Source organism: Pantherophis guttatus, chromosome 2 (genome assembly GCF_059756535.1).
Source record: "Pantherophis guttatus breed Tessera chromosome 2, ASM5975653v1, whole genome shotgun sequence".
Classification (NCBI taxonomy): domain Eukaryota; kingdom Metazoa; phylum Chordata; class Lepidosauria; order Squamata; family Colubridae; genus Pantherophis; species Pantherophis guttatus.
The window spans coordinates 106,869,753-106,882,189 of NC_142064.1; the positions used below are offsets into that span (position 1 = coordinate 106,869,753).

General features: G+C 40.3%; 2 protein-coding genes across 43 annotated transcripts in view; one reads left to right on the forward strand and one right to left on the reverse strand.

The window, feature by feature from the left end:
- Window positions 1–6,755, forward strand: part of EXOSC8 (exosome component 8) — a 29,571-nt gene extending 22,816 nt beyond the window's left edge. For both annotated transcript variants that reach the window (XM_034411194.2, XM_034411195.3), the window contains 4 exons: window positions 1,956–2,052; window positions 4,519–4,636; window positions 5,925–6,031; window positions 6,585–6,755. In XM_034411194.2, coding sequence (XP_034267085.1) covers window positions 1,956–2,052; window positions 4,519–4,636; window positions 5,925–6,031; window positions 6,585–6,691 — 429 coding nt within the window. In that variant the 3' untranslated portion in view covers window positions 6,692–6,755. The remainder of the gene's footprint in view (window positions 1–1,955; window positions 2,053–4,518; window positions 4,637–5,924; window positions 6,032–6,584) is intronic.
- Window positions 6,670–12,437, reverse strand: part of SUPT20H (SPT20 homolog, SAGA complex component) — a 72,449-nt gene continuing 66,681 nt past the window's right edge. For all 41 annotated transcript variants that reach the window (XR_004590164.3, XR_015732764.1, XR_015732766.1 and 38 more), the window contains one exon: window positions 6,670–7,086. Coding sequence is in view for 37 of the 41 variants with exons in the window: in XM_087888386.1 (XP_087744512.1) it covers window positions 7,004–7,086 (83 nt within the window). In the remaining 4 variants the exon portion in view is untranslated. The remainder of the gene's footprint in view (window positions 7,087–12,437) is intronic.

A 12,437-nucleotide genomic window follows, 5' to 3' on the forward strand; every position in this document is an offset into this window, starting at 1 on the left:
AGGGGTACCCCGGACCGTGAACCAGCTCATGAGTAAACACTGAGACTGAAATAATTCTGACAGAGGCGTCTTGTGTAAAAATACAATTTACTTTAAAACATTTAAAAAGCACTATGTCTTTAAGAAAGCACATTAAAAACAAAGTCTTCTCTGGATATGTGAAGCAAGGCTATCACCCTAGATCCCTCTCCACAATACCGAAACAGTTCACAAGAGAATAAAGCTAGCATGAAGGTAAGCAGCTTCGGCGTCGATACATCATCAAGGCAATCCAAGTGGGGGCAGCACAAACTTCACAGCTAAAAGTCACCTGAAGTAAAAACAGTTCAAACAGCAAACATTGCTTGAAGCTTGTGGGAGGAAAAAGGTCCAGCAGCAGTCCCGATGATAGCTTGCGTACTTCAAAACAGCAAAAGGCAAACATCCATGGGAGTTTCTCTGCAACGGCGTCTGGAGTCCTTATCTGCATTCTTCTCCCATCTGCGGCGTTGCACTGAGCTTCCTGCAGGAGCTGTGCATTTAGGCCTAAACCAGGAGTCTAGGCCCAAGTAGCAAGCAAAAGGTCCTTGCTTATATGGGGAGTTAACCTGCAATTAACTAGGGCGGGGAAGGCTTGCAGGTAATTGCCAACAGGAGATGGCTTGATTGAAACCATACTGTTTGTGAGTAGGCAGGTAGCCACAGCAATCCTGGAAACACTCGTGACAGAACATCAAGGAATTAGTGCAACATTAAAATTGAATGTCTACAGAGCTGTTGTGCTCACTGCCCTTTGGTGTGCCTGTGAAATGTGGACTGTGTATTAAAGGCAAGTAAAATAGCTTAACCATTTTTACATGACTAGTCTTTGCAAATATTAGGCATCAGATGGCTAGATGAAATATCAGATACTGAGTTCTCTCTAGAGCAGAACTCAAGTCAAACCCATGGGCCGGATCTTGCCCACGGAGTGCTTAGATCTGGCTCATGGGGTGCCCTAGAAACAGTGAAGGATCGGCCTGCAGTGCCTCTGCCAGCAAAAATGGAGCTCAGGTGGGCTGCATGCAGCCCTCCCAAGCTTCATTTTTGCTGGCAGTGGATTTCAGGAGGCCGTTGCAGCCGAAAACAGAGATTGGGAACCCATTTTCATTGGCAGAGCGCTCGGGCCACCACAGGCGCCCCCAACACTAGTAACATCAAGCTGGCCATGCCCCCGGCCACCCTCCCAAGGTCAAACACAACCCTGATGTGGCCCCCAATGAAATTGAGTTTGATACCCCTGCTCTAGAGCAAGTCTGCCATTGGTCTATATACTGCTGGAATGTGAGTACAAACTGAGCACAGACCTGATGATAGATTATGTCATCCTTAAACTAGATGAGTGCATATCCAAGCAGTTTTTGGGAAACTGCTGCAAAACAGATGGAGGGCAGAAGAAATAATACAAAAACAAAATTGCTATACCTAGAATGGTCTCATTAATAAGGGGGTATCCAGCATGTAAAGTAAGGCACACTCTGGAAGCACAACATATGTATGAAATGCACAAGTCTAGAACCATCAGTGCAACAATTGCAAACTGCACATTTGCTCAACATGTGCCAGGATATTCTGTGCTGAAATTGGCCCAAACAGTCATTTTTGGGCATACCACATTTAGTTTTAATCAGATGATAGTTGTTGAGGTCTTAATGAACAACAATATTTTTAAAACTAACTACCTTCCTTCCTGTCTGTATGATTTAGTAATATTGAGCTGTTCTAGCGGTTATGCTCTAGTATGTACATGTATAAATCGGCCATTATTAAATTGATCCTGTTTTTCCATTTCTGTTATTCTGCTAGAATGAGTGATAACAGATTTCAAACAATGTGATGTGAAATAACATGCTGACTTAGACAAATATTTCGAAGTTATTTTTTATGCATGAGAAAGCTTTTCCAGTTATTTACATCAGCCGGTCTTATTTCTTTAGATTGTATGGGTTCTATATTGTGACATTATATGTTTAGACTATGATGGAAACCTTCTTGACGCCTGCATGTGTGCTTTCTTAGCAGCTCTGAAAAATGGTAAGTTGTGTTCATATACTTTGAGATTTACTTAAAATTTAAACGCAGTGCAGATTTAGCACTATATTGGATTGAAGGAAAACAGCAATTGTAATGGCAACCAGGGTTTGACAAAAGTACCGGCTTATCTACAGAAGTTAGATGAGGTACAAATTAGGTCTGGGATAAAAAGATAGCCTTATTGGGGCCCACCACTGCTACAGTCATTGCTGCTGCTGCTGCTGCTGTTGTTGTTATTATTATTAATTAATTAATTAATTAATTAATTAATTTAATTTAATTTAATTTAATTTGTATACCGCCCTTCTCCAACAGGACTCAGGGCGGTGAACAGCCACGGTAAAAACACAACATATAAAATTTAAAAACAATTTAAAAAACATTAAATACTTTTGGCCATCAATTTAAAATAACCCAATTAAAACCAATTATAAATTTAAAACCGTAAGGTTGGGGTCAAGCCAGCCCGGCTAGATGGAATAAATGTGTTTTCAGGGCCCGACAAAAAGTCCGGAGGTCTGGTATCGTGCGTATCTCTGGGGGTAGGTTGTTCCAGAGGGCAGGTGCCGCCACAGAGAAGGCTCTCCCCCTGGGGGTCACCAGCCGACATTGTCTGGCTGACAGTACCCTGAGGAGTCCCTCTCTGTGTGAGCGAATTGGCCGGTGGGAGGCTATTGGCGGCAGAAGGTGGTCTTGTAAATACCCCGGCCCTAAGCCATGGAGCACTTTAAAGGTGGTCACCAACACCTTGAAGCACACCCGGAAGACCACAGGAAGCCAGTGCAGCTCGTGCAGGAGAGGTGTCACATGGGAGCGCCCCATTGCTCCCATAATCCCCCGCGCGGCCGCATTCTGGACCAACTGGAGCCTCCGGATGCACCCCAAGGGGAGCCCCATGTAGAGAGCATTGCAGTAGTCCAGGCGGGAAGTGACGAGTGCCTGAGTGACCGTGCGTAGGGAGTCCCGATCTAGAAAGGGACGTAACTGGCGTATCAGGCGAACCTGATAAAAAGCCCCCCTGGCCACGGCCGTCATATGCTCTTCTAAAGACAGCCGTGTATCCAGGAGGACGCCCAAGTAGCGAGCCCTTTCCGTGGGGGGCCAATGATTTGCCCCCAATAACCAGCGATGGCGCCAGCTGGCTATATCGGGACGCCAGAAGCCACAGCCACTCGGTCTTGGAAGGGTTGAGTCGGAGCCTGTTTCTCCCCATCCAGGCCCGCACGGCCTCCAGGCACTGGGACATCACTTCAAGGGCATCGTTGGGGTGGCCTGGGGTGGAGATGTACAGCTGTGTGTCATCAGCGTACTGATGGAACTCCACCCCAAGGCCACGGATGATCTCACCCAGCGGCTTTACATAAATGTTGAACAGAAGGGGCAAGAGGACCGACCCTTGCGGCACCCCACAAACAAGGCACCTCGGGGTTGACCGCTGCCCCCCTGCCAACACAGATTGAGACCGGTCAGAGAGGTAGGAGAACCACCGCAAAACGGTGCCCCCCAACCCCTCCAACCGGTGCAACATGATACCATGGTCGATGGTATCAAAAGCCGCTGAGAGATCTAACAGGACCAAGATAGAGGAGCATCCCCTATCCCGAGCCCTCCAGAGATCATCCACCAACGTGACCAATGCCGTTTCCGTGCTGTACCCAGGCCTGAAGCCGGACTGGAGCGGATCTAGATAGACAGCTTCATCCAGGTACTGTGGAAGCTGCCGCGCCATCACACTCTCAACAACCTTCGCAATAAAACGAAGGTTGGAGACTGGACGATAGTTAGCCAAAACAGCTGGATCCAGAGAGGGCTTCTTGAGGAGGGGCCTCACCACCACTTCTTTCAAGGCGGCCGGTAGGACACCCTCGCTCAAGGAAGCGTTAATAATCCTCTGGAGACCAGCACCAACCAGGAGGGACACGGGTCCAATAAACATGTGGTTGCGTTCAGCTGTCCCAGAATCCTGTCCACGTCCTCGGGAGCCACAGGATCAAACTCCTCCCAGATAACACTCTCAAGACCTGCCTCAGTCATCTCGTCTGGATTTACCCAGTCAGAGGCCAGGCCTTCCCGAATCTGAGTGATCTTGTCATGCAGATACTGCACAAAATCCTCAGCTCGACCCTGCAAGGGATCATCCCGCGCTCCCAGATGGAGGAGGGAGCGGGTCACTCTAAACAGGGTGGCTGGGCGATTATCTGATGACGCAATAAGAGCGGCATCTTTCCCTTATCAATTTCTTGAACAAAGGGCCAAATACTTCTTTCTAAATTTTGTTGTTAGAAAGGACACAATTCACAGAAGGATTTCCTTGTTCTGAATATTTTTAAATCAAAAGCTACTTATTACATTTCTGTCAATCTACTGTGTTTATTTGAGGATGCCTCTATTTTTCTTTATAAAAATGTGCTTTATGAAATAATTTTCCAGTCTTGCTTTTTCCATATCTATTCTTTGTTATTTCAGTGCTTCTGCCTGTTGTTGCAATAAATGCAGAAACTGGTTTGGTGGAAGTTAATTTGAAAGAGAAGAATCCTTTGACTATTAAAAAACAACCAGTGGCAACGTCATTTGTGTTGTTTGAGTAAGTATGTGTGTAGATTATAATAAACAATACCATGTTACCAGATAACCCCAAATTTGAGCAGCTATATTAGCAAAGAATACTTGGGTGCCTCTTCCTTTGGGAGCCCTCTAGTACACCAAAAGAACATGGTATGAGCAGAGGGAGGGAGATTCACTTAAAAATCCATGAAAATTGTTTCTGCTATCCAGGTATTCCTCATTTAGCAACTACAATTGGGACCAGCAATTTAGTTATCAACTGATGCGGTCACCAAGTGAAAAATCATGGAACCACTACTGCTTACAATGTTACTTTAGCTTTTCTTTTCCCCCACTCCCCCACTCTTTGGAGCATGCACCCTGGTGCTAGGATATTTAGGAAGAAGGGGATTAATCTTTGTATTTACGTTCTTTAAGAGGAAGCGTTCACCACATTAAATTTCATATTGTTGGATAGAGCCCATTGTTCAAGTCTGTCAAGATCCATTTGGATCCTGAGTTTGTCTTCTGGTCTTCTTGTCTTGTATTCAGTTTCAATTCAGGAAAGTTCTCTGAATGTCATTATAGCATTTATAAATGATGGAAATGGGGAGGAAAAAATGGAAAACACTATATGCATGCACTTAAAATGAAATCTCTCTCACTGATGAACAGAAGAAATTTATATACATGAAAATGGGTCCATCTGAATATGGATAAGATGATAGTCGCTCTGATAAATGTCCAGCTATTTTTTCTGAGAGGATCAGTTTAGTTATTTTTTACTCAGAGTAAGGCACAGATTGAAGAAATCCTTATTGCCTAAGTTAACAATATGTCTTTTAAATTAATTTCTTTACAAGTCTTTGAATTAAATTGAAAATGGCTTCAGCATTGATGCTTATGATAGCAATAATAATCCAGGTGATCTGGAAAGTACATAAATGAACAAAGGAACCTGATGGTGCTTTTTAATGTTGCTGTTACATGCACTGTATTGTCTAATTGAACAGTAAATATACACTGCTCAAAAAAATAAAGGGAACACAAGCAGAAGACATCCAAGATCTGAATGAATGAAATAGCCTTATTAAATACTTTGTTCATTACATACAGTAGTTTTGTGTTCCCTTTAGTTGTTTGAGCAGTGTATAAACTACTGTATGTAAAGAACAAAGTATTTAATAAGGCTATTTCATTCATTCAGATCTCGGATGTCTTCTGCTTGTGTTCCCTTTATTTTTTTGAGCAGTATATATAATTGTTATGGATTTAAAAAATCTCAGAAAAGTTAAATTTTGGCACATATGTGCATATATCTTCAACAGCACACTAATGGTAGTTGACCCAACTGCAGAAGAAGAAGACTTGGCATCTGGGACTTTAACTATTGTGACTATCGAAGATGACAAACTGTGTTCTGTTCATAAACCAGGTATTAATACTAAATTATTAAGAATTAATATTTCCCAAATTTTCTAATTTAATTTTAATTTTGTAGGTGCCATTCAGGAGTATCTGTGATACTGCATTTTCCATTTCTGCACTACAGATGGGATGGGATGTGTTTCAATCATGAACATTGAGTGGTGTAGTGACCTAGTGGTGAAGGTGCTTCCCACTCGGAAGGTTAAGAATTCAATCCTAGGTAGCGGCAGATGTTTCTATCCTTAAGTGCAAAGAAAAAACTCAAACTACGTGCGACATCAGGAAAGGCATCCGGCCAGTAAACACTCAGCTCCATCCAGTCACCCTGACTCTTATTTATTTGTTCAATTTGTATGCTGCCTTTCTCCGAAGACTCTACACCAAATTAAGGGATTACAGGGTGATAAAAAGGGAATTTTTCAATCATGAGAATGTCTTGTTGGTTAATTCTACTAAAAACATTTGGTTAATCACAAATATATGGATGTAATTTAATGGGCAATTTAAAAGCTCAGACAGTATTAAATACATTGTATCCTTGTTTTCTGTTTCTTTTTAAGGTGGAAGCACAATAACAGAAGCAAAGCTTCAAGACTGTATCAGTCGGGCAAAAGCACGACATAAAGAAGTACAGAAACTAATGGATAAAATAACCAAAAATGTATAATTAGTAAGAGGTGTATTTACTATTTGCTCATAAAACCATTACTTTAATAAACATGTTACATTTATGAAGTTCCATTATTTCACGATATTATTTAATCTTGAAATTTATGTAACATTTCCAGATAAATAATTTCATCTTAAAACAGTATAGTTTTTTTTTACAAATTTCAGCTGATTGCTATGCCTCAGTGTAGCTACAAATTCAGCTTCATGAAAAAACATTTTTTTAAAAAAGATGATTATTAAATACATACATATCTCTCAAATGCAAGTTTCAGGATTCTGATACCAGTGAAGCCTTTTTTTTTTCTTTTTACTTTTTGACTGGGTACCTAGATGATGATGTAGTAGAGCTGCTTATGCTGCTACCGCCATAACCATTTGATGGGGAAAGAACTGTAATGATTGCCAAGAAAAAAAGAAGAAAAATTTATTTTTTTAAATTTCATGTATTTTTAATTTCATTAATTTATTAATTTTAATTTCATTTTTATCTCCAAAAGAATGAAATAAATAATGCAATATTAAAAACTATAATACAGAGAATGCCTGGATTTTCTCTGTGTAATGTTTAACTGAAATAGTTATTAAATGATATGGATATAAAGGTATATTAAAATACTCTTAAATGCCATATCTAGTTTTCACTAGCCATAGGAATATGTGGAATTCAACCAGATTGTTTTGTCTCTGTTATAGTAATTCTACTGTTTAAGCACATGGCTCATCTATATTTAATTTTTTTAATAAGAATAACATATTAATGGAAACAGAGACTAGCACCATAGTGATTTGCAAATTATGGGACACATAATGTATTCATTGCCATAGAGGACCCAACTATACCTACATCAAATGTAAATTAATTGTATTATTGTCATTCATGGTTGTCCCAAAGGTGCTTTTTCAACTAGAGTGCAACTAGACTTTCTTGTTTTTCTTTGAAGATGTTTCGCATCTCATCCAAGAAGCTTCTTCAGCGCTGACTAGATGGTGGGGAATGGAAAGATTTATACTCCTTGCAGACAGCTGGTCATTTGCATTCTTTTAGAGAGTTGCTGAGGCCGCTTGGAGGTTTATGTGTCATTAGAGTCACTGGAGTAGTGCAAATGGGTGTGGAGCCTTCTTGGAACTGCTAAAAGGACTGTATTGTAGACTGGAGATAGATGGTGTCATATCCCTCCTCTGTTGAGGAAGGGCTGTTAAATTTTGACATAGATGGCCTCTTCGACCCCTTTTTCAAACCATCAGTCCAAAATGTGGGCTTTACTGTCTTCAAAAGAGTGGACTTTGTCTTTTAAATGCAGATGGACTGCTGAATCTTGTCCTGATGGGTTTGTTCTCCTATGTTGTGCCACGCATTTATGAAGTGGTTGTTTTGTTTCACCAATGTACATATCTACACGTCTCACTGCATTACACTGCATATACCATAAACTGAGCAATGTTCTGTTGAGAGGGGGCTGTGGAACAGGGATACGACATCATCTATCTCCAGTCTACAACCCAGTCCTTTCAACAATTCCAAGAAGGCTCCACACCCATTTACACTACTCAGGTGACCCTGAGGACACAGATAAATCTCCAAGTGGCCCCAACAACTCTCTAAAAGAATGCAAATGACCAGCTGTCTGCAAGGGATATAAATCCTTCCATTCCCCATCATCCAGTCAGAGTTGAAGAAGCTTCTTGGATGAAAAGTGAAATATCTTAAAAGAAAAATAAAGTCCAGTTGCCTCTTGAAAAAGCACCTTTGGGATAATTGGATTACTAGTAGAAAAAGTAAAGTGCCTAGAGACAAGACTAATCACTCTGCATCTCAATCAAGAAAATGAGGAACTGAGAGTCAACCAAGAAAATAAAGACTCCTAGTAAAAGCAGAATTTGTATCCAAACTGAACACAGAAAGAAGCAAACAATTATCAATAATAATGAACCCACTTTTTACTAATCCGTTTTTGTTTTTTTAAAAATTTGATTTATATGCCGCCCTTCTCCGGAGACTCAGGGCGGCTTACAATGCGTTAAGCAATAGCCTTCTTACTTTTGTATATTTATACAAAGTCAGCTTATTGCCCCCACAACTGGGTCCTCAATTTACCTACCTTAGAAAGGATGGAAGGCTGAGTCAACCTTGAGCCTGGTGAGATTCGAACCTGCAGTAATTGCAGGCAGCTGTGTTAATAACAGGGTGCTTTAGACCACTGTACTACCAAGGCTCTTGTTGATGAAGGTATGCAGGAAACATGCCAGTATAGTAATGGGGGACTTTCATTACCCTGACATCAACTCTGCTGCAAACTCTGCAGCAAATGGGAGATCAAAACAGGTTCCTGACATGCCTACAACTTTGTCACCCAAAAGATAGAGGGGGGAAGTAGAGGCTCCATTATGCTAGACTTAATTCTTACCAATAGGAATGAAATGTTAGAAGGGGTAGAAGTTATAGGAACCTTGGGGGAGAGTGACTATGTTGTACTAGAATTCAGTATAATGCAGGCACAGCTAATTGAACCAAGTCAAACTAGTATTTTAAACTTTAAGAGAGCTGATTTCAATAAACTAAGAAAAAGATTGTATGGATGGAAACCCTAAAGGAAAAAACAATTCAAGATGTTGGGAAACTCTGAAAAATGAGATCATAAAAGTCTAATCAATGCAAAACCACAGAGAAATAAAAACAAGCAAAACCAGCATGGCTGCATACATGTCTCTCTCATAAACAGAGAGGAAAAAAGGTCAAGTATAAAAAATGGAAAAAGGGACACATAACCAAAGCAGAATATGAGCAAATAGTCCAAATCTGTAAGGACAAGAGTTAGGAAAGCTGAAGAAGCCTTCCCTGGCGCCATGGCAATTCAGAGGGAAATAGTGGGGCTCCTAGGAGCCCCGCGAAAACCCCGTCTGTCAAGCCACTGCCGGCAGGTCTGTGGACCTACCCTGTCCTTTAGGGACGGGGTTAGAAAGGGACCCCTCAGACAGCCGAGAGGAACGGGCAAGTTCCTCAGGGCCAGAGGATTGCCCTCTGCACCGGCGGCAGTGGGAGCAGCAGCCATGGCGGCTGCCTCGAGGCTGCGGCATCCGGGACAAGCAAAGTGCAGGAGGAGAAGCAGGAGCAAGGCGTTTGAAAACTGGGTGAGTGGGATCTATCCTGGTGGAAACAGCCTTTAAATAATGGTTATCAATAAGTGTTCCCTAGCCTTTATAGCAGCTAAGAACTACTTGGGCAAAGGATTTAAAACAATTAACAAAAGGAAGACCCATTAATGGATTATAGTACTTACTGATTGCTTTGGAATTACCGTTCCTTTGGATGGATATAAAATTTGACACTTTTTCCTTCTCTTTAATGAGAATGATTATTTTTGAAGAGAGAGAAAAAGAAGAGGAAATAAACAGAAACCTTTTGAAACTATGAGAAAAGATAAGCGGAGGAAGGCAAAATGGTTGCTAGCGGAGAAGAAGTGAAAGTGCAAAGTGGGGATTGCTTGCCATTTGAAGGAGAAACTTTGTTTCTTGTTTCCCAAACTGGATTATTTTGAGAAAAAACTAAGGAGGCTTGATTTTGGATGAACCTAATCTGTCTATTGGAGAATTTATTGATATTTAAAAAGAAGAAACTAATTGGAACAATTAAAACCGCTGATTAATGGCGTGGCAACAAAAGGGAAGGGCGTGGCAACAGAAGAAGACATGATGATACCATATATGGAACACAAAAAGAACTAAATCTTTTAGACTTTATAACTATAATGATACTGAAACTGAAGAGGAAAAAAAAAAGAGTCTGGACAGATTGGAGAAAGGAAAAAATTGGAATATATTGGGTAGCAAGATGAGAAAAATACTACAGTTTGATTAAAATGGATGTAATATCTTGTATGTAATTGAAGGTTAAATAATGTTAGGAGGAGTTTTCCTCTTTCTTTTCTCTCTTTTGTTTTTTTCTTTTTTTTTCTTTCATTTTATTCCTCTCATCTTTTTTTTCTTTTAATTTTTCTTTTTAATCTTTCCTGCTATATTTTATTCTCTTTTATTTCTCCCTTTTTGGTTCTTCTTTTATTTTTCATTATTAATATTACTGTTGTAATTAACCTGGTTAGGCAATAAGAGTACAGACCACAGAAAATCGATTTTAAAGTGGTTTAAAATGTTGTTCTTTATAGAAAACTAAGAGAATCTAAATGAATTTTTGAATATTAATAAGAATTGTTTATAGATTTTATAATTATTTTCAAGGCAGGAAAAATGTGATTATAGAAAAATTACAAAAAATTGGAAGACTATGAACTGAGTTTTTAAATATTAATAAGAGATTTAATGTTTATAGAAAATTGACCTTAAAGTGGTTTAAAATGTTTTTTTTTCCATAGAAAAATAAGAGAATGGGAATGAATTTTTGAATATTAATAAGAATTGTTTATAGATTTTATAATTATGGAAAATTGCTTTTCAAAGTGGTTTAAAAAGTTGTTTTCCATAGAGAAATAAGAAATAAATATGAAATGGGAGAATTTTAAAGAAAATTAATAGTTCAGGAGAGAGTAGGTGAGAAGATATTTGTTATAATGCATTATTATTTCAAATTGGTAAGTTAAAACAAAATGCTATGAACCAGTCAAATAAATGAAAAAGTTAGGAGTGAAGAGAAGTATGATTTTGGTGATTAGATGAAATAAAGCTGTGAACTAGCCATAAATAGGAAGGAGTGGAGAAAGCTTTGCTGGAAAACAGCCAACCGAGTTGTGAACCAGCTCAATAATAGATTTAGGAGGAGTGGAGGTGATAATGGAGTCTATTACGTCTAGGTCTATTACGACCACTCAGCAATTTTAGATCGATCTGCAGCTTTATTTACCACCTATTCCCCAAGATTATCCTGATTATTTAACCCTAAATACTTTGTCCAGTGCCTCTGCCTTCTTTTTTGATCTAATCCTCGGCCATTGCTGGTATCAGGACTGGAGGAGATACAGATATAGAGAGTCTTGGATTATGGGGAGATAGACCACCTTCTCATTGTTTGTTTCAAATGGTTTGGTCGCTGTGAGAGGGCGACCCTTTGAGACCTCTACCCCCACCTCCTTTGGATGGACTTACTACAACCACAAGACTTCCCATCGTCGTGAGAGGGCGATGATGTTCCGATGTATTGACATTTGTAACATACTGGTCTTCCTTTAACATCTATTTCCTCCCTTATTTTTAATTACATGTCTTAACCATCTCTAACACTCTTAGAAGAAAATGATCCTTCATCTCCTTCAACTCGCTCCTATCTTCGATGTATTCAATTGCGGAGCTCCTTGCACTGTGGGATTCCCCCCTCTCGCACGTCTGGCCCTCTCAGTTATCGAGGGCCGCCCTTGAGGACAAGTTTTGGAACCCCGAGAGGTGGTTTGCAAAAAACCGACGGCTTTGGGGTTTTTTAGATAAATCTTTAAATTCTATTTTAAGGGGTTCTGGGAGGGATTGTGGGAATGGATCTGGGGGGATCCATAAATCCACTGAAAGGGGTAATGGGTCTCATGATCACGGTGGGGAGGATGGGGACAGAAATCTGACAAGGATGCAGGGGGATAAAGTGATGGGCATTAGTATAGTAAGTGGGAGGGGTAGATATGATGGCTGCAGGGGGCCATATTATGTTTCGGGAGTGCGCACTCGATGTTTACGAGCAATTGCGCACTCCGACCCCCAAAGCATTGCTCGTTTCCCGGGTTATTCAGAGTCTCAGACCCTGGGTC